Source organism: Numenius arquata, chromosome 12 (assembly GCF_964106895.1).
Source record: "Numenius arquata chromosome 12, bNumArq3.hap1.1, whole genome shotgun sequence".
Classification (NCBI taxonomy): Eukaryota; Metazoa; Chordata; class Aves; order Charadriiformes; family Scolopacidae; genus Numenius; species Numenius arquata.
Window position 1 is genome coordinate 23,921,560 of NC_133587.1, and position 25,958 is coordinate 23,947,517.

Sequence of the window (25,958 nt, forward strand, 5' to 3'; positions counted from 1 at the left end):
TCCTTCCTAGCTGGGTAGGCTGGAGCGGGGAGGCACAGAGGCTCCTGCTCCCCAGCAATGGAACCAGTGTGGGGTGGGAAACCAATTCTGCCAGGACACCAGGAGGCTGAACCTCCTCGGCTGGGGAAGGGATGGAGCCAGCTGTCCTCTGTGCAGCAAGTCCCCGCTGTTAGCTCCCTGCCCACCCAGAGCAACCTTGGTGCTTGAGGGGAGGAAAGGGTAAGGTGAGAAGAAAAAAGCCAAGCACTTATGTACACGTGGGGTTTCTTACTGGCTTGTTCCGGACTGCTTACACACCGTTTAGCTTTCTGGATCACCTTCGGTAGCACCTTGGTCTGTCCAGTTTGTATATAGCCAGCACAGGCATCTAACGTGGTCTGGGATAGCCTGCTGTGGCCAAGTACCTGCATTCTGGTTACTGCAATACCTGATGGAGCACTTAAGTGATTTTGCCCACAATGCAAGCACGTGTGTACACATGTACACACGCATGCACACAAATTAAAATTTAAAAGTTGAATTCTGTCAGTCAAGCTCATGATTTACTTCTTAATCAAGAGGTGTGTGGGCATAACTCAATAGTCATTGCTTCCCTTTTGGTTTTCTTTTTTCATTTTCTTGGTTTTCAGATATAGCCTTTAGCCATTTCTCAGGTGCTTTTTTGTTAAAATACTTTCTATGTGTTTTTAAGGGGGATATATGACACATTTGTTTCTAATGCCTTTGTTTTGGAATTCCTGAGGCTGCCTTAAACTTCTCATTTCTTTAATTATGTTCATGGAATTTAGTGATTAATTATTTTGAAGTAAGTGTGCTTGTATAAATGAATTAGCGTAAGAAGAATCATGGCTACTGATGTCTCTTCTCCTTAATTTATAAAATTATTTGAAAGCAGTTTGTGCAAGATGTTGCTAATCATTTTTGTGTGACATGCATGGACATAGGTATTGTTCTTTTCATTCTATACATCTGTAATATCAGGAGCTCTGTTAAGCAAAAGAGAATGCTTCGTCTCTGTGGCTGTTGCAGTCCAAGTAATAATTTACAAATCTGTTTCTATGAACGAAACAGTGCCGCAGATACCAAAGAGAAGTAGACAAGATCAAATTGATTAGGGTATTAAACCTGTACTGTACTCACTTGTCAGTATGTGAACTTCACCGTTCCTGCTGCAGATCAAAACCTCTTTGCTGCGTATAAGCAGTATTTTGTGGTTTCTAATTTGGCCTTTGCAGGCCAGAAGCGTGACCACTTTACATCACATCCCCATCACGAAACTGCTGTCTCATCAGGGTCTTCCTAAAACATACTGCTGATGTAGCCACTGCTCTGTCAAGTTGAGTGTCCCAGTGACTTCTGGCTGCCACACATGCTTTCTGCCCAGGTTTGAAGGAGGGTTGTGTTTCTCCAAGTGCGTGGAGTAGAGGTGTTCTTTTAGCATGGCATTGTATAAGTGACCCTAAATTCCGCCATAGTTCATCTTTTTATTAGTGAATTGACATAGGTGCAATGTAGTGTTGCTGTGTTTTTGCCTTTACTTTAGGTGAGATGATTCTAATGAACTGTTAAAGATTTTTGCTTGAAATTCACTTGTAAGGTCCAACTGGTGTAAAGAATATTTGTCTGCCCTATAATGGGATAAGCCATTTACTTGTGCTCTCATTGCACTGAATTTCTATCCATTTCAGAGTACAATAGGGATATTTGGAATTTATGGGAGTAAGTTTAAATGTGCAATATTTAAAGGTGGCTGGGAGATATGTTCTTCTTGTTTCTTAGAGCACAATAGACCCCCTATTGTATGGAATAAATAATTGAGTGCTCCTGTCATTTAAAATATGTTCCCTTTCTTATTAATGAGGCCATATCAAATAGATTGTAAGGGTCGCTTCAAAATTTAATATCTTGTTTCTGGTTTTGAGTGTTGTAGCTGGGCTGCCAGCATTTCATAACAATTGTCACAGTAAATCTAATTGTTTATGCCTCTCATTATGATTGACAAACATAATTTATTGGAGTTAACTGTTACAGCCTCACTGTTATGCCTCTCCAGTACATCAGAAGGGACATTATTATAAATAGATGATATTCATGGAGGTGGGAAGATTGCTAAGCTATTACTGTGGTGCTTTGAAGATATCACACTCTTATTGTTCTCAGCTCTCTATTTTAACTACCAGTGACATTTGTGTTACTATCCCCATGTGACATTGAGGATTCTTTGCTTACTTTGGTCAAAAGCCTGAGAGAAAATTTGTGTTGAGCATCTTGTTGGGAAAGAATCTTTTGAGACATGTTGCTAAATAAAGAAGAAAACCAAAGCCGCAGCAGTAGATAAATCCTTTGTCATCTAATAAGAGAAGCTACTATTATTTAAGTAATTGCAACAATCTTGGGTGTAGTAAAAAGTTAGAATACAAGGAAGATTTCAAGCAAAATGAAGGCTTTTCTAGAAGCTGAAGAAGTACCCTAAGGGACAGGAGATCAGGACCTCTTCAGCAATCTCTGTGGCATTTTTTTCCATACCTTCCTGCCTGGAGAGGTAGAGGCAGAACATACTAGTTCATCAACCAGTCATCATGCAGTGTAGTTCCTTGAACTTTTAATCATAGAATCATAGAATCATCCAGGTTGGAAGACACCCTTGGGATCATCGAGTCCAACCATCTACCCTACACTACAAAGTTCTTCCCTATATCATATCCCCCAACACCACATCTAAACGTCTCTTAAACACATCCAGGGATGGTGACTCAACCACCTCCCTGGGCAGCCTATTCCAATGCCCAACCACTCTTTCTGTGAAAAATTCTTTCCTAATGTTCAGTCTAAACCTACCCTGCTTGAGCTTGAAGCCATTCCCTCTTGTTCTGTCATTAATTACCTGTGCGAAGAGACCAGCACCAACCTCTCTACAGTGTCCTTTCAAGTAGTTGTAGAGAGTGATGAGGTCTCCCCTCAGCCTCCTCTTCCTCATACTAAACAGTCCCAGCTCCTTCAACCGCTCTTCATATGATTTGTTTTCCAGGCCCTTCACCAGCTTCATTGCCCTCCTCTGCACTTGCTCCAGCACCTTGATATCTCTCTTGTATTGAGGTGCCCAAAACTGGACACAATACTACAGGTGTGGCCTCACCAGTGCTGAGTACAGGGGCACAATCACCTCCCTACTTCTGCTAGTCACGCTATTTCTAATAGAAGCCAGGATGCCGTTGGCTTTCTTGGCCACCTGGGCACACTGCCGGCTCATATTCAGCCGCTTGTCAATTAGAACCCCCAGGTCTCTTTCTTCCAGGCAGCTTTCCAGCCACACTTCCCCAAGCCTGTAGCAATGCATGGGGTTGTTGTGGCCCAAGTGCAGAACCTGGCACTTGCCCTTGTTGAAACTCATGCCATTGATTTTGGCCCAATGATCCAATCTATCTAGGTCTCTCTGTAGAGCTTCCCTATCCTCCTGGGAATCAACACTCCTGCTTAGCTTGGTGTCATCTGCGAACTAGCTGATGATACACCCTATGTCCTTGTCAAGATCATCAATAAAGACATTAAACAGAAATGGTCCTACCACTGAGCTCTGAGGCCCACCACTTGTGACCGGCTGCCAGCTGGATTTAAATCCATTGAGCACCACTCTTTGGGACCTTCCAGTCAGCCATTGCTTGACCCAGCGGATCGTATGCTCATCCAGGCCGTGTGAAGCCAGTTTTTCCACAAGAATTGTATGGGGGACAGTATCGAATGCTTTTCGAAAGTCCAGGTATACAATATCAACAGCCTTTCCCTCATCCAATAATCTGGTTATCTTGTCATAGAAGGAGATCAGGTTCGTCTGGCAGGACCTGCCTTCTATAAACCCATGCTGACTAGGCCTGATCCCCTGGTTGCCCATTATGTGGGTTTTGATGGCACTCAAGATGACCTGCTCCATGACCTTCCCTGGTATCGAGGTTAGACTGACAGGTCTATAGTTTCCTGGATCCTCCTTTTTGCCTTTCTTGTAGATGGGTGTTACATTTGCCACCCTCCAGTCCATTGGGACCTCCCCAGTTAGCCATGACTTCCTGTAAATGATGGAAAGCGGTTTGGCGAGCACGTCTGCCAACTCTTTCAGCACTCTTGGGTGTAACCCATCCGGTCCCATAGACTTGTGTGCATCCAAACGGCGTAGCAGGTCACTGATCTCTTCCTCTTTAATCATGATGACCTCATTCTGCTTCCCCTCCCTGTCTCCTAGCTCATGAGGCTGGGTGTCCAGGGAACAGCTAGTTCCACTGCTAAAGACTGACGCAAAGTAGCCGTTGAGCACCTCAGCCTTTTCCTCATCCTTGGTGACTATGTTTCCCTCTGCATCCAATAAAGGAGGGAGATTTTCCCTAATCCTCCTTTTGTTGTTAATGAATTTATAGAAACATTTTTTATTATCCTTAACAGCTGCAGCTAGGTTGAGCTCTAGCTGCGCTTTGGCTCTCCTAATTTTCTCCCTGCATAGCTTCACTACCTCTTTATAGTTTTCGTGAGAGGCCTGCCCCCTCTTCCAAAGGTTGTAGACTCTCCTTTTGTTTTTGAGATCCAGCAAGAGATCCCTATTTAGCCAGGCTGGCCTTCTACCCCGCCTACTTGTTTTTCGGCACATGGGGACAGCCTGATCCTGTGCTTTTAAGACTTCTTTCTTGAAGTATGTCCATCCTTCCCGGACTCCTGTTTCCTTAAGGGCATCCTCCCAAGGGATTTTCTCCTATAGCCACGTTAAGAAATGTAAATACTGGAATACTTTTTAATTGATGGAAGAGATATCTCTCCGTCTTCCGACTCGGGTAAAATCTATTGGTTCATAACACCATAGTTACCAGCAATTATTGCCCTGGGTATGTTTCACAGTAGAAGATACCTTGAGGCATGCTCTGTCCCGGCAAAGGGTTGTTTCAAAAAGCATAGCAGGAAATCTAGTTCACAGAGATATATTCTATACTGGCAGAAAAGTGCTTCCAGCAGTGTAGCAAATACTGCTTCCCCAGACAAAATTATGATACCCTGGCAAAAAGACAGATTTTCCTCGTTATAAATTGTCTTGAACAAGGGGTTTTAGCAGTCTGGAATGGTCTTAAAATGATACATTAACTGATATTGTTATTCTGACTGAAGTGTTGAGCCTGGTTTGAAATTGCGGGAAAGCAATCCAAACTCATCATCGGAACAGTGTGACAAATTATCTCTGATATGTTTGTTCTATTTGTCATTTGGACTTAAATTAGGGATAGACTATTGACTATCTTCTACTAAATCACTAAGACAATGGTGTTCAGTCATTCCAACAATATCTCTATGTAACGAAGTTGCAGAAAATGTAATCGTGAATGTGCTAAGAACCATCAGAAGTTCTGCCTTCAAAAATGTGGTCCTAATTCCGGCAGCAGCTGGGCCACAGGACTTTTATGGACAAGCAGGAAAGCACACACCAGCACGCCGTGCACATCTCGCAGTGTTCTCTGCTGTAAAAGACTGACTGGCATGTACAAAACCAAAATTGGAGATAACTACAAACAGATGGAAGTGATCTCTAATAGATCCAAAACGATGTCAACCTACTCCAATAGAGAGCATCACATATAGATTTTTTGGATGGCCAATTAAGACGTTACTTCATTTATAAAATGATCATAGTAGTCACCTAGTCATTTGAAACCAAAAGACTCTGAGCTAAATGGAGACTAGCTGGGGTGCTTTGCTCTCTCTTGAAAATTTTGCAACCTTATCGTGGTACCAAATTTAATCAGTCGCTATTCTAAGATAACAAAAATAAATCTCTTCACACCTCTTGAAAGAGACCATCAGCTATAGAAAACTCTCTCTAGTCAGATCAGATAGGCTCTGTTTTCAAGCAAACGTAATGCTTGTGCCAGCATAATAGATAAAATGCTGATAGTGTCATTTCACGAAACTCTCTAATAAATAAGTTTTTGGTACCTCTCATTGACATTTAAGTTTCTACTGGTTATCTTCTAATATTTACTTTGAATGGGCTAGTATCTAATCTGGTTTCTGTTCATGGAGTATGCATAGCCTTTCAAGGGAAACCTATATGAACTACAATCTTGTCTGGCTCTATAGCTTTCTTTATAGACTTGCACAAATCACCCAACTTCTGTAATTTCTCTGTGAAGTCATCCCATAGCAAGATCTGATCAGGAAAATGTGATTCCATTTGAAGGAGGATTTTGCTATTATCAGCTTTAGTTTTATTTCATTTGGGAATGAAACAGTTTCTACATCGCTTGTGAAAGTGGACGCAGTCCATCTGTCTTGGAACGGTGTGCTCTGGAAACTACTGCCAGTCAGGCAAGGTGCTAAGAAGCTGGCCATATGAATTACCAGACGATAAGATTATTTTTTCTGGGAAAATCACCTTTCCAGAACTTCTGGGGTTGTGAGGAAGATACCATTGCATTATTTGGATTATTGAATTAATTTTTTTCAAGAAGTGTTTTACACATAGGAATCAAATTTTTAGTATGGTATCATACTGAGGCCAGCATATAAAGGAAACTCGGTTTTCCAGAGCTTTGATAAGTTGAAGTAAGTGGAAAACCAGGAGGTTCTGGTTGTGTACACACCTCAGTAAGTCTTCGTGCCTATCTCAGGCACTCCAGTTTGAGAAAATTGATTTCAATGTAAGGTTAACGTCTGAGCTGAAATTACTCACATGTAGGAAATTAATGGCATAGTGAGATTACCATGTGATATAGCAGGCATTCTTACCTCTTTTTTTCTTACATGCACGGACTTGGGGTCCTGTAAGAAAGCATCTCTCTAGGCTGGGATGGCAGGAAGCAGTGGGGGTGAGGGAGGCAGCCAGAGCTGCCTGCAAGGGCAAGAAACGGGGGGCAAAATGCTCTCATTAACATTGCATTTGTTTCCCTAGTGTGCCAGGGGCGTGCACGGCTAACAGCTTCTGCCAGCCTGAGGAGGAGCAACACACCAGTCTACCACATTTTTACATTTCTTAAAACTAATTGCGTTTTAATATTTCCCTAAGTCTGATTTTCTCCTTATCTGCAGCTGAAGTTCAAAGTGAAATTGAACGGATTTTTGAATTAGCAAGGACACTGCAGTTGGTAGTGCTCGATGCTGATACCATTAACCACCCAGCTCAACTAAGCAAAACCTCTCTGGCTCCCATTATAGTATATGTAAAGATTTCTTCTCCTAAGGTAAATATTTTACTGATATTCATGCTGTTTCAATCTTTTTTTCCCCCCTTATTTTTGGTCATAGATGGAGATAATCACATGTCCTCATTAAAGTTCAGAGCTATGTATTGCTATTGCTTTCCTTTGGTTCTTGAAATATTATTAATCAAAAAAGTATCTTAGCTTAGATCTGGGGTTAATAAAACCCATTTTGGAAAAGATACTGGAGCTCCAATGGATTTTTAAATTGGGCGCTTTTACTATCAATCAAGTAACGCTAGCAGTTTGTTAAATCAAAATAATACAGAAATGAAAGGAAGATTTTCACATAATGAATATCAGACTGGTAGGAAAGCTTTATATCTCCTGGTAATGTACTCTTTCATTCTGTAAAAAAAAAAATAATAAATTCACAGACCCTGTAAAGAGGCATTTGAAAGAGAAGAACGAATTAGGAGAAGAGGATTCTGGAGAACTATTAAAGAATTTCAACAAATAACACCAGAAGCAGCAGGAGGGGAACTTTTTAGTGCTCATAACAGGAAAAGGGATGTTGGGAAGTAAATGAGGATTAGCTTGTTCTGGTTGTAAACAGCATGTAAACAGCTCCTGAATCCAGCAAAAGAAGAATTTGATCTGCTGAAGTGGACAGTTAAAAATGTAAACATTTTAAGTGGTTATATATGTACACTAAGTCAAAATCTGCTCACTTTTATTAATGTCTTATTTTTCACAGGTTTTACAGAGGTTAATAAAATCTCGAGGGAAATCTCAGGCCAAACACCTTAACGTTCAGATGGTGGCAGCTGATAAACTGTCACAGTGTCCTCCCGTGAGTTACTGTTAATTTATGTCTCATCTTTGAAAGGTGCCTTTCTTTTCAAGCAGGAGGTTAATTACATAATTTCTGGGAATGTTTGCCCTCTTCTGGCCGTGTTTCACTGTTGCTTTTTTGCAGAATGGCTCCTGAGGTCTCTAGGCTCTGCACAAGAGTGCAGGGCAGAACAGTCCTAGTCATAGGCAGTTATTAGGGTGTGTGCTGAATACATTCACCGCTCAAAGAAGCTGAGCATTTGTTTTACTTGATAATTCTTTTTGGGTCACTGGTCTAAAAAATGAAAAATGAACCCTCTTAGTGGCTGTGCTTTATCTCTGGCTGGTGGTTTGGGCAGCTCCCTTTGGGAATATGTCACCACAGCCCATCACTGCTGGTGTTCTTGGTCACAGTTTTGGCAAAGAGATGTGGGGTATTGCATAGCTAAGAGTTCTGCAGTTCTTCTATTGATGTGCGCTGAAGCAAATTCTTTCAACTTCTACCTATAAAGTGGAGATGATGAGACCCAGCTGTGCTATAAACGTGGCAAGCATTATTGCCTGCATACTCGACTGCCAAGAGCATGGGTAAGAGACCAGAAGATGAACGTTCCGCTCAGTCACAGAAATGGGAAATTGCTATAGTTACGGAGCTGAGTGAGAGGAATGTTTTCATCACTTAAGTTCGAGCATCTCAGTTAAGAGACTAGTCTCCTCAGGTCCCCAAGAAGTCAATGCTAGAGACCTGCGTAGGCTCCCACAGCTGCCTTTAGGAGGACTTCTGTCTCCCTGACCAGGGAGGGATTGCAGGAAACTCGCCTCCTAACTTTAGATACCTAAAATTAGACCGTGTGCCTTATCTCTTACCTAATATTTGTATTACACTTGAAAACTGGATGATCTATAGTATTAGTGGCACAGAATCTAGTTGGAGGTCTGTAACAAGTGGAGTTCCCCAGGGGTCAGTTCTGGGTCCAGTCCTCTTCAATATATTCGTCAATGACCTGGATGAAGGGATGGAATGTACCCTCAGCAAGTTTGCTGATGATACAAAACTGGGAGGGGTCGTTGACATGATGGAGGGCTGTGCTGCCATAAAGCAAGACCTGGACAGGCTGGAGAGCTGGGCAGAGAGGAACCTGGTGAACTTCAATAAAGGCAAGTGTAGGGCGCTGCACCTGGGGAGGAATAACCCCCTGCACCAGGACAGGTTGGGGGCTGACTTGCTGGAGAGCAGCTCTGAGGAGAAAGACCTGGGAGTCCTGGGGGATAATAGGATGACCATGAGCGAGCAATGTGCACTTGTGGCCAAGAAGGCCAGTGGCATCCTGGGGTGCATCAAGAAGAGTGTGACGAGCAGGTCAAGAGAGGTTATCCTGCCCCTCTACTCTGCCCTGGTGAGGCCCCATCTGGAGTAGTGTGTCCAGTTCTGGGCTCCCCAGTTCAAGAAGGACAGGCAAGTGCTGGAGAGGGTACAGCAGAGGGCTACAAAGATGATGAGGGGCCTGGAGCATCTCCCTTACAAGGAGAGGCTGAGGGACTTGGGTCTTTTTAGCCTGGAGAAGAGAAGACTGAGGGGGGATCTGATCAATGCCTATAAATACTCAAAGGGAGGGTGTCAAGAGGATGGGGCCAGTCTGTTTTCAGTGGTGCCCAGTGACAGGACAAGAGGAAATGGGCACAAACTTGAACATAAGAAGTTCCACTTAAACATGAGGAGGAACTTCTTTACTTTGAGGGTGGCAGAGCCCTGGAACAGGCTGCCCAGGGAGGTGGTGGAGTCTCCTCCTCTGGAGACATTCAAAACCCTCCTGGACACATTCCTGTGCAACCTGCTCTGGGTGGACCTGCTCTGGCAGGGGGGGTTGGACTACATGATCCCCAGAGGTCCCTTCCAATACGATGTGATTCTGTGATACTTGTGTTTCTTACTGTTATTAGTTACTGAGTTTAGTTCGTCTTGGTTTTCTCTTAATTATTCTAGATATGGGGAGAGAATCCCTTTTCTTGCCATTCCATATTGTTCCAATAGCTAAAAACTTCAATATTTAACCTTTCTTGCTGGATATTTGAGTGTTAAGATTTGTTCAAGCTGCCTCTTCCTATCTTCAGTGACTGTGCATTACTAAGTAGAAGTCATGAGGACTCGCTTTAGCAAGTCTAACATTAGTGTTAGTTACGGTTGCTGTCTTTTGTCTCAATTGCACTAAAAAAAAAATAATCCAAAAGGGTGAAATATCTTGACACAAGTATTACAAATGTGGTTCATTTTTGATGAATGGAAAGTCTGGTAATCAATGTCTCTAGCTGATCTCCCTTTAGCTGTTGGTTATTCTCACTAAAACCTTTCCTTTATCAGGAAATGTTCGATGTAATTCTTGATGAGAACCAGCTTGAAGATGCTTGTGAGCACCTTGCTGACTATTTGGAAGCCTACTGGAAGGCCACACATCCGCCTAGCAGCAATCCTCCTAACCAGCTTCTCACTCGCACACTTGCAACAGCCACTCTTCCTATTAGCCCAGGTCCAAATATTAATTTACAGGTACAGTTTTTATGCCATTTCTTCTTCTTTTTTCTTCTATCAACTTCTTCCTCTTCCAAAGCACAGTGGTAGTCTGATATTAGAATACGCTGAATATGTCTTACTGTTGTTGATGGAGTAAGAGCTTTTTTCAGTAGACATTCACCCATTTTCAGTATAAAAGGCAAATACAGGCACATCATTGTTAATGCTATTGTATTCACAGTAGCATGTGTTTGTGTATTGACTAGGGGGCTGGTTTTGATTCCAAGCACTAAGCCAGCCTGACGGAAAACATATGGTGACGTGAAGTGGAATACTTAAGATTTCATTGTGCCCAGGACACCACTGTGCCAGTAATATGTGTACCAGCCACAAGCAGTTTTATAGCTGGCCATATGTAATCCAATCAGAGGAATAAAACTGGGCTAATACTATGCACGTTACAGCCTCTGGTAACTCTCTGACTGATGGGCACAGTATCGCTAATAGGCAAATCCCAGCCCCAGAGGCTCTGCGTGACAAATTGGGTTATGTACAGAGCAGATCCACAGAAGTTGGAGGGAATCTGTTCCTATCCTCCCACAGGCTATAGAGTTGTAGACGTTGAGAATGGCTGACTGTATTAGTGAAGTCTCAAGGTCAAAGTGGCCCCACCAGTGTTTACTTTGTTCTTTTATGCATTGGCCATCGCTGTGAAAACTACATACTTCCTTCAAACCAAACTCTTACATAAAACCCGAGTCCCACTGCTCATTGTGCAGAAAGACCTTGAGAGGCAGTATGCTCCGAACAGCAAGGGTACTGTCTAGCGAGTGGGGAAAAAACAGGCTTTATTCCCACCTCTGCACTGTCCTGCCTTTGGGCGTATTGTGTCCTCTCATTTGTCCTTCAACTTTTGCTTTGTATAATTGTGTTAAGGTTCTCAGCATAAGGAGATCCTCTCCTTTGTATATATGTTGCATAGCATGAAATGAGGTCTTTAAAGATGCTACTTCATTATAAATAGTGAGTGACACCTTGAGATCACAGTGGGGTGTCAGTAAAATCTGTCCAAGCTCAAATAATGGCTTACTACATCTAAATTTCCACCTAAGTTCCCTATAGGCCCATAAGTTATGTATTTATAGCAGTTAGGATTCATAACTATGGCTAAGAAAAATGCCTCCTTTTAGAAAATTAAAAAAAAAAAAAATCTGCACCCAAATTAAAATGCCAACCATTTGCCTTTTGTTTTTATGGTCTTGCAAAACAATTTGGTCTCAAAGAATTTATTTTGCATTAGAAGATCATAGACTTGACAGGTTTGTTCTTTAGCAAGAAAAACTGCTTCAGCCACGTTGCAGGATATCTCCTTCTCTTCCTTTCAAAAGCAGTTGCAGGAAAAGACGAGTGTAAGCTATAGCTCATCTCTGCCTTTTTTTTTGTCCTCAGAGCTGAAACCCCCTGAAAAAATTGTGAGCTGGAAGAATTTCTGAGTATGAAATTCAGTATTGTTGTGTGCAGACTTGCTAGATAAACTTTCTTTGCTTTGTAGGCATGTTTATTATTTTGCTCAAGGTTTTTTTTATGCGTTTTGGGTGTGGATTTATCGTTCACTTACTCATTTTATTAACCACATTCTCTGGAGGAACTATACAGAGTTTTAATAACACTTTTCTGAATGTTTTGCTATCTCCTTACAAATTAACATATTTTTATTTTAAGGACTGAAAATGAGAATGTATTTGCCGTTTCACAGTTTGTTTGTAGGTCTACTAATCCAAAAGTGTTAAGCAATGGGGGTCTCTTAAGGAACTCAGAACTTTTACATTCCTTTTGTTTCATTTTCCCATGGTACTTTTTCAGCTGACATCTTAAACCTGAGCCTGTCACCGTCTTGGAATATAGTGGGTTTATTTTCTAGTCACAGTGGCTGAACCCATTCTCTCAATAGTGTTAAGATCCTCTATTTGGAAAATTTAAAGTCTATGTCTGTGCCATTTTTGTGGACTGCTCTGCAGAGATAAACCATGCCACCAGCCACTTGGTGTGGAGGGGCCACATCCACACTGCAAAGCATTTGAGTCATTCTCCCCTGGGTCCAATGCAGCACCCCTTTGCCGTGAGACGTAATTAGTTTTTGTGGTTTTTCAGTCCCAGAAGTACATTGTAATGAGAGATTTGTGTTGCCAGCTGCCAGAGGGGTATTTTTATAGCATGATGCTGACTGTGTGCATTGCATGGCACGAGATGCTTGAACGTGTGAGGCCTCCTGGGACTGTTTGAAATTAAGTCGGTGAAGACCATATACGTCCTGTCTATCTGATGGAGAGCTTTGGAGCAAGCTGTCCTCACAACTGTTCTCAAGTTCCCAAGGGAAATAGTTGGCTAATTCCAAAAAGAAGACTGGAGCAACATCACACACATGTGGTACAGGATTAGGGAGCAAGCCAAACTGACTGTGTGGACACAGACTTCTCTCTCTCCTCTTCCAGCACTGCTTAAACTCCTTTCCAAGGATCCCTACTTCTTTGAAATTACAACCTGAATAATGAAATGGGCTTATCTCAAGCTTTCTCCATTTTAGGCAAAAAACCTTATGAGGTGGGGCCATAAAATTCCCAGGCTGCAGAATCTAATCCAATTCAGAGCCCTAATTGGGTTACAAACCACAAGCCAGATCTTAATCCAGATTGAAACATTAACTGCTCAGTGCCCCTGTAATATATAGGGAAAGTTACTGTCTAATTTGCCCATAAATCCCAATAGCCTAACACTATTCTGAAATTGCATGTATTAGTTCTAAATTTATTGATTGTGCTCCTCCACACGCACTTGTCATAGCAGAGGAGATGCATCTGGGTTTGTAAAAGTAGCATTCCGTTCAAAGCTGGTTCAAATTCTGCGTTTGTTCTCAAACCACAGCAATGACAGATTTTATTAGTCACGATTATATATATAGATGCATGCATATTTGGCATTTGACCATGTGAGAATTAAAGGGTTTCACGTGTGTACCCAGTTTATGTGCCTTAAAAACAGTCATGGTTGTGAACTATTAAAAATGTGTTTACACATCCAGAACAGGCACTGCTTTAGACTCTTTAGCTTTTCACTTGATTCCATTTATAATTCACCTCCGTTGAGTCATTTCTGTTCACCTTGAACACATCTATTCATGTTTACAATTACTGCATTCCTTTTCTGGCAAATCAGAATCATCTTGAGATCATGAAAGCGAGAACAAAACAGGAATTTGACCGCTGTTTCTGTTACCTTGTTCTCATCTGTACCATTTGTTTCTAATTGGGAACACATGGAGCAACCCAGCTAGTCGCCGGGAGGTTTACAGAACAAAATGTTGTCTTAGAAAATAACGATTTGTCAAATTTATCAAATTGCTGATTTGAAATATGTTGCTGCTTACAAGTTTCTGATAAAATACAGATTTGTTCCTTTCCAATTTCCCGTCATTTTACTTTTTGGGTTGCTAGGAAACCCACCTGCCAGGATCTGTAGCTGAAGGACAAAATTTCCTCCTTCCCCTAGCTCTTTTCCGCAACATAGACTGGAAGAGGATCCGTCTGGGAGCTGCCCTGGAGGCAATCCTTATTTTTAGACCACTCTGAACACAGGAGGGCAAACTTTAGACTAACTTTGAGAAATTCAGAACAGTCTCACAAACAAACGTCTGTATAAAACTCTGTTAAAACCTACTTTAATTTTGGGCTGGTAGAGATGATTCTGTCTTGACGTTCTTCACCTCATGTGAGAAGGATAATTAAATTTTACCATAAACTATTTCGTAAAGTTTTGCAATTAAGCTTGAAAAAGCTTTGGCTGTGGTTTGGGAATAAAAGCAAGTTAATGTAATGAAACCCCCAAATGAGTTAAATAATGCCACTTGTTCGTTTTGCAGTGATTTCAAAGTGTTATGCTGGTGAAGAGTAGGTTTGATATTACCTGGTAATTTTTATTTCAGTCTTTTAATAGTAGTGGTGTGTTAGGAAATTCTTTAGGTGATAATATCGCTCTCCTCCTGCTTTCCTTAGCAATGGTCTGTATTCTTCAGCTCTTAAAATTATGAAGTCAAAGTTTAATTTTTCATGACCGTGAAGAAATTGAATTATTGCTGGGAAAAACAGGAGGTCAGTGATACTATTAGTATCATAATACAAACTTTATTCATACAAGATTCAATTGCATCTTTTTCTTACAAGAAAACCAAAACGAATCAGGTCCTTTAAAAGAGCCCAAGTTTTGTACTTTGGTTCTCTGCTGCAATCCACCTCCTCAGTCCTCTAAAAACACTTTTCCGTAAGGGCTGTTTCCAAGCAGGCATCTCTAAACTCTGAACTGATACCTGCCCTCTCCCGGCATGGGATGTCCTCTTTCATTTTTCTGCAGTTTGTCCTGCTTCTGCATGCTCTCCTTTTGTCTGGAGCGTGGTAGGCAATTATTGCTAACTGGAATGGTCAGAAACATCACAGGAGACGAGAAAGTGTCACAGAATAACCCGAGTGCCACTCTCCATTCTGATGAAAGGGATTGTTTGTATTATAATACTGAATTTTCAGTAAAAGTTCAATTCTAATGGTTTTTTTCTAGTTTAGATTCAAAGTGGATTGTTGTGTACTTAAATTTTATTGGTTTCATGATACTTTCTAGTTGAATTTGATATTGGGGAGGTTTTTAAATGTGGCCTTTCATGTATGTGAACTTACTGCTGGTTGTGATAGCAGGGATCTCAAGGAGACCAGAGGAATGACCATTCAGTCCCCGAACGCGGTGGTTCGCAAATTGAAGAGGAAGCACGGGTCGAACCCATCAAGAAATCCCAGCATCGCTCTTCCTCAAGCCAACACCACAACCATCGCAGTGGTGTTAGAGGCCTTTCTAGGCAAGAAACTTTTGACTCGGAAACACAAGACAGCAGAGATTCGGCTTACGTAGAGCCAAAGGAGGACTACTCACATGAGCACGGTGACCACTATGATTCTCACAGGGATCACAATCATAGAGACGAGTCCCACGGGAGCAGTGATCACAGACACAGAGAATCAAGGCATCGCTCAAAGGAGAGGGACCGCGAGCAGGACCACAATGAATGCAACAAACAGCGTAGCCGTCATAAATCAAGGGACCAATATTGTGACAAGGATGGGGAAGTGATATCGAAAAAGCGTAACGACGCAGGAGAATGGAACAGGGATGTTTACATCCGTCAGTAACTTTTGCCTCTGGCAGTCTTGTGTTTCTTTGAAGTCTTGTAACGATGCCCCTTGAAAATATCTTTGGGTTCTTCATTGCAGAACATATGGTATCCTTCTGTATGCTGATTTGTATTGCTGTTGCTCGCATAGCAATAGCATGAAATAGAATATTCATATACTTATTTTTTTGGTTAGTGCTCTATGAATTAGCGTGGTACAACTGCAGAGCTCCTGATGTTGTACTATGCCATTTTTCAAGCTGTTTTTTGGTAGCTGCCACTTGAACAATATCTGTTGCCATCAAGGTGTTGTTAGTGTTTTTTAAAAAAAGGTACATTTGATGTTTAATAACTTCCAGTGTATTCAGCAAGCCAGACTCAGCACATACATAAAAAAATCTAAAACTTTTTGTCTGCTCTGATTTTTAATTTGTATGCACTTGATTTGCATATTGATTTAAGGGCCACTATCTGTTGCTTATACCTCTGGTGGACTCCATTTGAAGACAGAATTCAGTCTTGCCTTACAGCCAGGGGATCATAAAGTCAAAATCTATTTTCTATGTACTGGTACTGTGTACTGTATATACAGTTTATAAATGTTATTTCTGCAGACACCTTCTTACTATCTAAGTTTGATCACACTGTTTTAGAGTCCTAATGCCAAGTCAGCAGATTTGCTTTTGAATTACTGGCAACTGGAACTAGCCTCATTTAGGAAATCTGTAACAGTGTTCAACCTAAATACTTTTTCTTCTGTAGCAGAAAGCTTATACTTATTGTAAATACGAATGAGTGCTTGAGATAAAGGGTGTAACTCTTATACCTTTTGCTGTCCTTGCAAACCCAATTTTGCATTTTAAATTTATGGTAAAGATAACGGAACTTACCGCTATAAATTATTCCTCTCTGTACAGGTCACAGAATTGCAATGGACACAGCTTAATTTTTGTTCTCTTGTCAGAATAACGGAGTGCACGTGACAGAGGTGTGTACGTGAGCGGGTGGGTGGGCGTACGTGTGCAAGTGCACGTCAGGCAGCCAAGTGGGAGACTCTACTGAGGAAAACAAAGATTACCCGAGAGCCCGACGAGCCTGTTCCTTCATCCTGTCTAATAATTTAAAAATCCAAATTGCAGTGAGGGAGTTTACTGGCCCAGGTAATTGAGAAAGCATAAATCTGCTGGCTCTTTGTCGAGACTTCAGGAGAGTAAAAACCAGGCAAATGTTACTGTGAGTGTTTCACTGGAAATGTAAAATCCTTGTGTTTTAGAGTATTTGTTTTAGTAAGAAAAGTTTACACAGCTTGTGGAGAGTTATTTTGTTGGAAAATAAATTTTTGTAGCTTCTCCACTTTTTCTACACTTGCCAATTCCTCTGCATTCCCACTTTGCAGCCAGCTCACTGCTTTTCCTTCACCTAAACCGTTGTGCTGCTGGTGAGAGCTTAGAAAAATGCCTGTGACAAAATACTCTGTTACGAGCTTGTTAGAGAAAAATGCATTGAAATCAAAGGGAGCGGCCGCAGTTTGGTTTGCACTGAGCACCTGTTGCACTGGTAAGTCGGGGGAAATCCACTATTATTTTTGACTACAGGTTCCATACCCTTGCCTAGTGTAAAAGCTGTTCTGCAACATATATAGTCTTTGTAGTCATTGTATGAACGAAATACTTTTTGTATTTCACTGTAAATAGCACATTATATATAAAGACTGTAGTGGGATAATAATTAATTTAGCTGGAAGTTCTTTTTATTTATTATTTTAATTCTGGGAATATCAGCATTGCCTGATTTTGAATATCATTTTAGTGAAATGGATAAGATATATGGCAGGTGCATGTTTTCTCCAATCTCCCCTTCCAGCATCCAAGCAATTCAGTTTAACTCCCTTAAACGTACTTTGTCCTCCCTCTCCCGCCCCTCTCCCTGAGGCTTTATAATGCATTTTTTTACAACCTAAGAGTGTGAAATTCTGCTGTCAGATATCTGGCTGTTCCTCCCAGTGCTGCTGACTGTTGTGGTTATTCAAGGGTATTATTTGGCTCGAAGGATGAACTCTGGGGAAGACAAGGAAAAGGGTATTTTTCTAGAACTAAAATTTTTGAGCATTTTTTCTAAACAACACTAAAAGATTTTGTAGCCAAAGGAAGCATAGGTAAGTAGACCCATTGTATTACTAAATGGATATATAAGACTATATAAACAGTGGCTTTTGATATGAGAGGATTTTCAGGGTATCAGTGGAAAATGACATTGAAAGACTTTGGTGTTTGAATCATATCAGATCACGTGGAAATGGAAAGAGAAGGTATAATGTCTTGCTCTATAGAGCCTGGCTTTAGCTATTTTACCAACTTGAGTAAACGCTGTTGCTCCCTACAACTGTTAAATGACAGCTGTGTCCTCCAAGAAGTGATCTATGGATCCCACTTCGATACTTTGATTTTTTTTGTTGTTGGGTTTTTGTTTGGTTTTTTTTTTTTTTTTCCCCTCCAAACTTTTGCTCCAGAGACTGTCTTATTTTCCACCTTTTTTAAAGTATTCTTAAGAAATGTTTGGCAGAATTTCAAAGCACTGAGTACTGTATGAAAACCACATAGACAAATAAATGAGAAAATAAAGAGCATAGTCCAAGCCCTAGTATTTAAGTATGGCCTATATGTTGATTTATGGAATATAAATATCACCAAAAAAAGGCATGTCCCAATCCAACTAATGAGAGACTCATGTTTTGTATAGCGCTACTAATGATGTATAGACGACATCATACTAACACGTGCAGTCTTAGACAGACTCACTCAGTAGGTTATTAGCCTCATTAAGAGACTTTCCTTCAGTTACTGTTTTAAGAGTGACAAATAATTTGTAATGTGAGCTTGTACTACACGTTGCACAATCCCACCTGCCTGCTGAGCACGACTTTGAAAAGCACTTTAACAGAATTATTTCAGTAAGAAGCTTTAAAAATACTCCAAACTGGAGGACATATCAAAGAAGAAATGTGAAGAAATGTCTTTGCAAAATTTTGCCAACAGAAAGTTTAATGTTATTGTTTGCAATAGGCTACTAAGGCGTTCATATTCCTGTATCTGGTTTCGGGAGCGTTGAACCTGAGGAATGGCAGAGGTCCCAGTGAGCTCCAGAGTCGTCTTATGTACGTGTGGTACTAAACAACCTGTAAAATTTCTATTCAAATGAGCTAAAAAGATGATAAAACCAGTGAGATAGAAGGAAAGGAAGATAAAATCGTTGTGATACATAGGTCTTGTCATCTCTCACTTTATATTTTTCTAAAGAATTTCAGTATATGGAAGCAGTGGGAAGCATTTTAACATTTACATGTATATATGTTAGATGTTAACCTTATTTTTGTCTTTTCAAATGAATACACATCAGTGCTGTTCAGCAGCCCCAGTCTGTCTTTTATCAGTTGTTTTGTGACACACACACACACACACACACACACACACACACACACACACACACACACACACACACACTCTCTCATATATCACGGAAGAAAGAATTCTCAAGGAGGGGCTGGAAGGAGGTGAGAGTAACAGCCTCCAGACCTGTTAAGGGACAGGCCAGTGAGGATAAATAAGCAAACAGGTCTGTGCTCAAAGGCAGCATCAGTAGGAGTTAAAAGATGAAAAAAAAATATTTTAAAATCAATCTATAAATTAATGCCTAGAAATCAAAGAATTTACAGATCCGTTAAACCCTCTCCTAGAATACTCATGAATTCATCGTGTCTGGCATCAAGAGTTCAGAATTTGAGAAGAGTTCTACAATATTTGCTTCTCAAGGTGTAAAATTAAATAGATAGTATCTCCTGAGGATTTGCCCCTAATTAATGAAGACCGGTTTTAAAGCGATGATGAGCTTGAGTGGAATACCTATTTTCTCAGAAATCTGTAAACTCTTCAGCTATAGCCCTTGCTACAAGCGGAGGATAAGGAAATGAAATCCCACTCATCAAACCTGGACTAAAAGTAAAGACTTATTTCCACTTCTCTCTGCATATCTGGTTGCTCATCCTATACATGCAGGTCCTGCCCGGGTCTAATACCCTGCCCCTTAGTACTTACTGTCTTTTGTGATTTTTGTTAGTAATTATCATTTTTAAGCTCCGTTGTTGGTTTGTAAAGTCATAGTCACTTTCTGTGAGGACTGCAGAGGTTTTAATATGGTGCATTATCATTCCCTTAGCGGGAATGCAGTGAGTGCTCTGATTGCTTTCAGTCGGTGTCTGTGCAAAGTACAAGGGTTAGTGTAAACCACCTCCCGCGTGTGTTAGTCACTACAGATTGATTTGGGGCTGTGGTTACATTTGACCTCTGACTGCTTTAACACATCAGGCTGAAAGCTATTTCCCAAATGCTTTTGACTTTAATTCTATTCCCTCCACGAAAATAAAGCACGTTGCAAAAAACTTTATTACATAGTCTAGAGGAAGAACAGAGAAATTATTTTTCAGAGTGTAATATAACATTTCTAGTGTACATTTACTTATATTTATTGCTTTATTGCAGATCTTTCATGAAAATTTTAGTTCTATCATCTGTAAAATACGTGGATGCCATTTTTAGCGTGAATGTTTTTAATCAATCAAATTTATAGCTTGGCAATTTGTCTATAATTTATTTCCCCACTTTTATATAACAGACTGTTACATATGAGCTTACAGTAGTTTTACAGTTTCTTTTTATAACTTACCACCCTAGAGATGTGTTCCTACGCAGCCCCAAAAAAGATTCATATCAGATATAATAGCGATTAAGCTGGTTCTTCTAACTCATTTGTGTTCTCTTTTCTTACTTTATTCTTACCCCTTTTACCTATCATGCACACCTACTCTGCAATGAATTCTAGCAGTACAAAATTGGGATTTTTTCATAAATTTTTTAGTTAACAATTAAACATAAAAAGAAGGTTCTTTAGATTTTAAACTACCCACTCCAAAGTAATTTCTTGTTGATCACCAGCCTCTTTCTTACTAAAACATTCCCTTTTCTTTAATAAGCATATAGAATCCTGTGATCTAAAAACTGGTGGACTCCATGACACTGAAAGCTGTATAATAATTTCATACTATACCAGGCTGCCTATTTTAATATCTTTATATTGACCAAGATAAATACCTAGATTTGGCACTATTACTAATCACTATTTCTGCAAATAGCAAGAACTACTTTTCAGACTTTCTTAAAGACAGGATCTGACTGCATGCCTAATCTATCTCTTTTGTAGGGTTAATCTTTCATTACAATGACAATAACTTTTTTCAATTTAATATATAAATATCGCATATATTATATATATAAAAATATATTCAATTGTGCTTCAGCACCAAACACTGAAGCGTAATTATTCAGAGTGTAAAGCACTCTTATCAGGAAAGTAATACTATTATGTATTAAAAATATATATACTCCATACATAAAAGTCGTGACAATGACAAAGTATTCCTGCACTTCTCGTTAAAGTCACAGTAAGATTGGAAAAGAAAAAAAAAAAAAGAAGGGCATCCATCCAACTTTAGTCACCTGATTTAGCCAAGCCTGTAGCCAAAGAAAGGACACTGGCTCCTTCAAGGGATGATTTGGAGCATCTTAATTGAGTTTCTGTTCTAATTGCCTCCCCAGTTCCCAACAGAGAGAGGAGCCACGGGGAAACAGCTGATGAGGCTTATCCCTTTAATGTGCTGAGCGTTCTCTTAAGTCAGGCAGTTGACTTCTGCAGAAACAGCTCTAGTAGTTAAAGTTCAGGTATGAGTAATTTTTTTCAGGTTAAGTCTGGTCTGCAATTACACTGGAATCAAACGCAAGTCAGTTACTATTTCTCTCCCCCCCAATGCCCCCCAAAACTTCTCATATCAGATCAAGCGAGATCACCTTCTTGAAAGGCCTGTTTATCATTCAAAACTAAAGAAATCTGGAAAAGTCTCAACAAATCTTCCACTAAAAATTCAGCAATCTTAATTCTTTCAAATTCAGCATCACACAAATCCTGTTACTGAAACTGGAGGCAAGGTTCCTTATTTTCTATGCATACGCAAATTTCACTATATAATCTATGTTTGCTGAGTAATGTTTACAGAATTTATATATTCTGCAAAAAGAAAATGCTTTTTTTTACTAGCATTGAGTTAAAGATTTCAACATGTACTTACGACAAAAGACGAATCCCTTTTGTTACCAAATAATTATTTTAGCCATATTTAGACTATGAAGACTGTAATTTATAGTATGAGCTATCACGGGTCTAAATAGGACATCTCAGCTACTACCGATGAAACTTTAAATCTTCTTTAGACTTGTTGTGGTTAATGGCAAGGAGTGACCAACGAAAGTAGACAAGAATTCCACCTTCCTATCCTGCTAGGATAGGCCCTACAGCCGATGGACTAGTCAACCTTGACAGAAAAAAAGGACGTATTTGTTTTATTTAAGAACAGTAGAAAACATAATGTATCGAAACATTTATAGCAAATAGAATTAAACAACCAGACTACTGAGAAACAGAGTTGTATAAATTGTTTTGAGTTCGAGCAAATGCAAAAGCACTTCTGACAGTATAAAAATAAATTATAGAAGGAGTGTTGCTCTTTTTAAACCAACCTAATAGTTATGTGTGAGAAGACAGACATTTTTTCAGATAATGCTTTTAAAAACTGGAAATTGATGAGTGAGAGGAAAAACCAAACACAGGTATCAGTTTATGGTTTTGAATTGTACTTACCTTTTCCCTCTAATTTCAGTGCTATTGTCAGTTCCAGCAGTACTGAGTAAAAAGAATACTGTTCAAATGGAGAACACCTCTGGAACTGAGGCAGAATTTTCAAATACATCAAAAATACATTTCAAATATAAAAATTTAGATTATTAAAACTTTGAGCAGTGTATTAAGTCAGTTCTCATTAGCATGCTTCCCCAGTTTCAATTTTTATTATGATTTTATAGCTGGTGATGCTTTCTAACCAATAAAGAGTTAATATTCTTAGTTGTTTGAAAGGTGATTTGCAACATTTCAGCTGGTATTATGCATTGTTTTCTGTCTTTTGATATATTAATCACAACTGTAGCCCCTTCTGTTGCAAATGTTTGATTTTAAAATTGTCACTTGTCAGCCAGTCTAATAGGCTACTTCAGAACCAATACAGTTATGCATGGGAAGTTTGATGTTGAAACAATATTTATTTACATTCCCAGAGTGAGATGGTTTAATATATTCATGCTGCTATAAAAGACATGCTACAAAGCCTAATCGTATTTTGTGTATATACTATGTGTACAGAGAATCTTGCTTGTATTAAAATAAAAGAGAAATGAGGTTCTAAGTATCCATTTATAAACCAGTTCTTTGTAAAACCTTACAGCGTTTTGTGAAGCATCAACTGTTGGTAAACCTCCGTAGGAGCTACCTTTTCCAAAATTCACAGTAGTTCCCATCTATTTTATGTTTGCACTTCATAAAGTAGCTTACTTCCCCTCCCAGAGGAACCCTGTTCCTACGCCTGCCACAGGAGGGAAGGGAGACCAGCCAGCAGCGTGAGGGTACGCACTTGCCATTCATGCGCTGACCTGCTGCAGACGCAAAAGCAAATGGAGACTTAAAAATGATACTACCCTTCCTCCAGCCGTGACTTTTTTTTTTTTCTTTTTTCCTGCAACCTGTGGCTCTTTCCCAGCAGAACTGCTGGCAGATTTTATTGCTGCCATAGCAACCCTGCTGTCAGCCCGTTGGCTTGGCAACAACCTCGCAGCTGTAAGAAACACACTTCACATCTGAACTGTTCTTAGATTCACAGAAGTGGGGTTTTTTTTTTTCAGGGTACATTCCTTCATGCTTATTTACTGGTCAATTTAATAAATTTTGCAATAAAAAATCCTATACAGTCCTTATTTGCCAGTGAAATCAGATCATCTTCCCTGGAATCTTGCAAAGAATTAATATCCATTCCTTGCAATGTCACAGCACCTGGATCGAATCTCTGCAGCAGCTTCAACTGATCATCCGACAGTCCAGCTCCCCTCATGCCTTCTCCTCCGATATGAGGTTCCTTTTTGAGACAGAAAGCAAAAAAAAAAAAAAAAAAAAAAGGAGTAAAGTTCTGAGTATATGCAGTGCCTAATGCCTGTGCCTATATGTTACGGTGGTTTCTATCATTATATCATTTATATCATTAAACAAAGCTAGGTTTATATCATTCACACCAGGGGAGGGCTTAGAAGTAATACAGCCCTTCTTTTCTTGCCTTCATCTGGCCAATATGTATAAAAGCATAAATACAAGGTCCGAAGCACTTTAAGGAGGTGGTGGTGTGCCTAACCCACTTTAGCTCGGAGCACTTACTGAGGTCAGGTACACAGGTCTAAATCAATTCATTACGCAAAGGACTGAAATATCACAAGAAAGCTGTTCCCAGCAGACAGTAAGAAGTTCTAAAGGCTTTAGGTTTTTCACTTTTAAATTATGCAGCTCTTCCGTGTACTGACTAACAGCTACGAGTTAGGGCAAAAATAGTGATTCCAGTAACAGTAGTAGAAATACCCGGATTCCTCACATTAAAAACTTCAAATGGAGAGATTGAAAGCCCAAATCCAGAATACTTTACTGCCTGAAGAGGCATCATTTCGGAAGATGATGCAGCAGAAAAATCCGACCTTCGGATTTCCTATGTCATGTAAAGGACTAACAGGTAAATGGGGTGACTGTTACGTGTGTGTGTATATGAGGCAGAGAAAGAAAGGAACAGCTCAAGTATCTGAATCCAGGAGATGACATTTGGCATCAAAATCCTGGAGAGAAGGGCTTAAAATCACAGCCTCTTTCTCAGCATTTCTTGTGAGCAGCCTTGACTGTTTTTTATTTAATATATTGGCTCCTGGAAAAAATCTAATTCTTAGCTAGATTGTTCTTTCAATGCATTCAGTGGGGAGACAGCATAAAATGTGCAAAAGCTGGCATTGCGATATCAAAAATAGATCTCCTTTGTCAATCCAGTCCAGTATAGTCTATAATGCAGCTGACAGCAGAGCATTTTTTGAGCCATCACACTTTGCTAAAACGTGAGCTCACCCAGTCAGCACATGATGCAAGTTAGTTGCTTAACCATGTACTGTGTGCTGTAAAGCTGGGAAGCCAAGAGGCTGCAGCCTGATTCTTTCTCTTCCTTTCCCTCAGCAGGATTTCAGTGTTTTCCAGTTAAGAGACAAAAAGAGGTGTCCATTGAAATTTGAGAAAAAAATAACACAGAAAGGTAGACAAGGATAGCAACTTGGAGTAATGTAATGGGAGGGTGGAAAGGTAAAAGTCCAGGGAAAACAGTATTACACAGGGTCAGCTGACTTGCTGAAAGACAGACCAATCTTTTCCTCTACGTTTTCCTTTTTCCTTCCAGTTAAGTTATGTATTTAAGCTGATATATCCAGTACCTCCTGTGTACAACTCTATGAGGAAATAAGTCGGCACAGGCAAAGGATCAGCTGCCATGCAGTAACCTCCATCTAACGAGATCAACACTTATGGCTCCATCTCCTGTTTTTTCCTTACCCAGCATAATTCCAGGACCTGTTGCCAAAGTGAGGAAGTGGGAAACGGAGGACTGAGTATAAAGCGGGTGTCCGTTGAGAGACTAAAGAATATGGGAAATACATACAGGAGCACGAGGTAAGTTGAGCCTAGACTCCAGACTCCTGTTCATTGGAAAAGATCACCTTATCTTACACTACTGGGGAACTGCTTGTAAGATACTATAAACCATCTGTGGATAAACAATTCAGTCATCTCATTTAAAATACACTATACACTTAAAGCTTTTTACACACACATGTAGCATTTGTGTATGAAAACTAGTACTTTATTGAAGACTGTATTACTGGCGAGAGGAAGTCCATTAAACCAGAATTAATCGTGCATTTGAGTTAATGGGGCTTGTGTTCTGCTTTCTCATTCTATCAAGGACAATATTTATGCTGTTAGGTAAAATGTATAACCTCAGTTGAAAGAGTTGGAATGATAAATTCCTAGTAAATGGGTGGTGAGGAAAGCAGGCAGAAGAACCCTGACATACAAATCTTTTAAGAAAAGCTTCAGTTCTGTTAAATCTTTACCAGCCTTCCTATAATTTCTCATTGTACACCTATTGTATGTATTTTTTTATTTCAGTTAGAAGATGCATCTAAACTCCTTAAGACAGATACTAGTCATCACAGAATGTGTAAGCAAGCTAAAC

General features: G+C 40.0%; 2 protein-coding genes across 7 annotated transcripts in view; one reads left to right on the forward strand and one right to left on the reverse strand.

The window, feature by feature from the left end:
* The window catches only part of CACNB2 (calcium voltage-gated channel auxiliary subunit beta 2), a 268,026-nt gene extending 249,598 nt beyond the window's left edge, over nucleotides 1-18,428 (forward strand). For 4 of the 5 annotated variants that reach the window (XM_074157220.1, XM_074157221.1, XM_074157222.1 and 1 more), the window contains 4 exons: nucleotides 7,057-7,208; nucleotides 7,924-8,019; nucleotides 10,360-10,545; nucleotides 15,249-18,344. In XM_074157220.1, coding sequence (XP_074013321.1) covers nucleotides 7,057-7,208; nucleotides 7,924-8,019; nucleotides 10,360-10,545; nucleotides 15,249-15,737 — 923 coding nt within the window. In that variant the 3' untranslated portion in view covers nucleotides 15,738-18,344. Of the gene's footprint in view, nucleotides 1-7,056; nucleotides 7,209-7,923; nucleotides 8,020-10,359; nucleotides 10,546-15,248 lie in introns of all 5 variants that reach the window. The other variant, XM_074157223.1, reaches the window with a different exon arrangement.
* Nucleotides 18,429-22,139: 3,711 nt separating this feature from the next.
* The window catches only part of NSUN6 (NOP2/Sun RNA methyltransferase 6), a 28,019-nt gene continuing 24,200 nt past the window's right edge, over nucleotides 22,140-25,958 (reverse strand). Inside the window, exon 12 of one of the 2 annotated variants that reach the window (XM_074157613.1) lies at nucleotides 22,140-23,783. In XM_074157613.1, the coding sequence (XP_074013714.1) occupies nucleotides 23,571-23,783 (213 nt within the window). In that variant the 3' untranslated portion in view covers nucleotides 22,140-23,570. The remainder of the gene's footprint in view (nucleotides 23,784-25,958) is intronic. The other variant, XM_074157614.1, reaches the window with a different exon arrangement.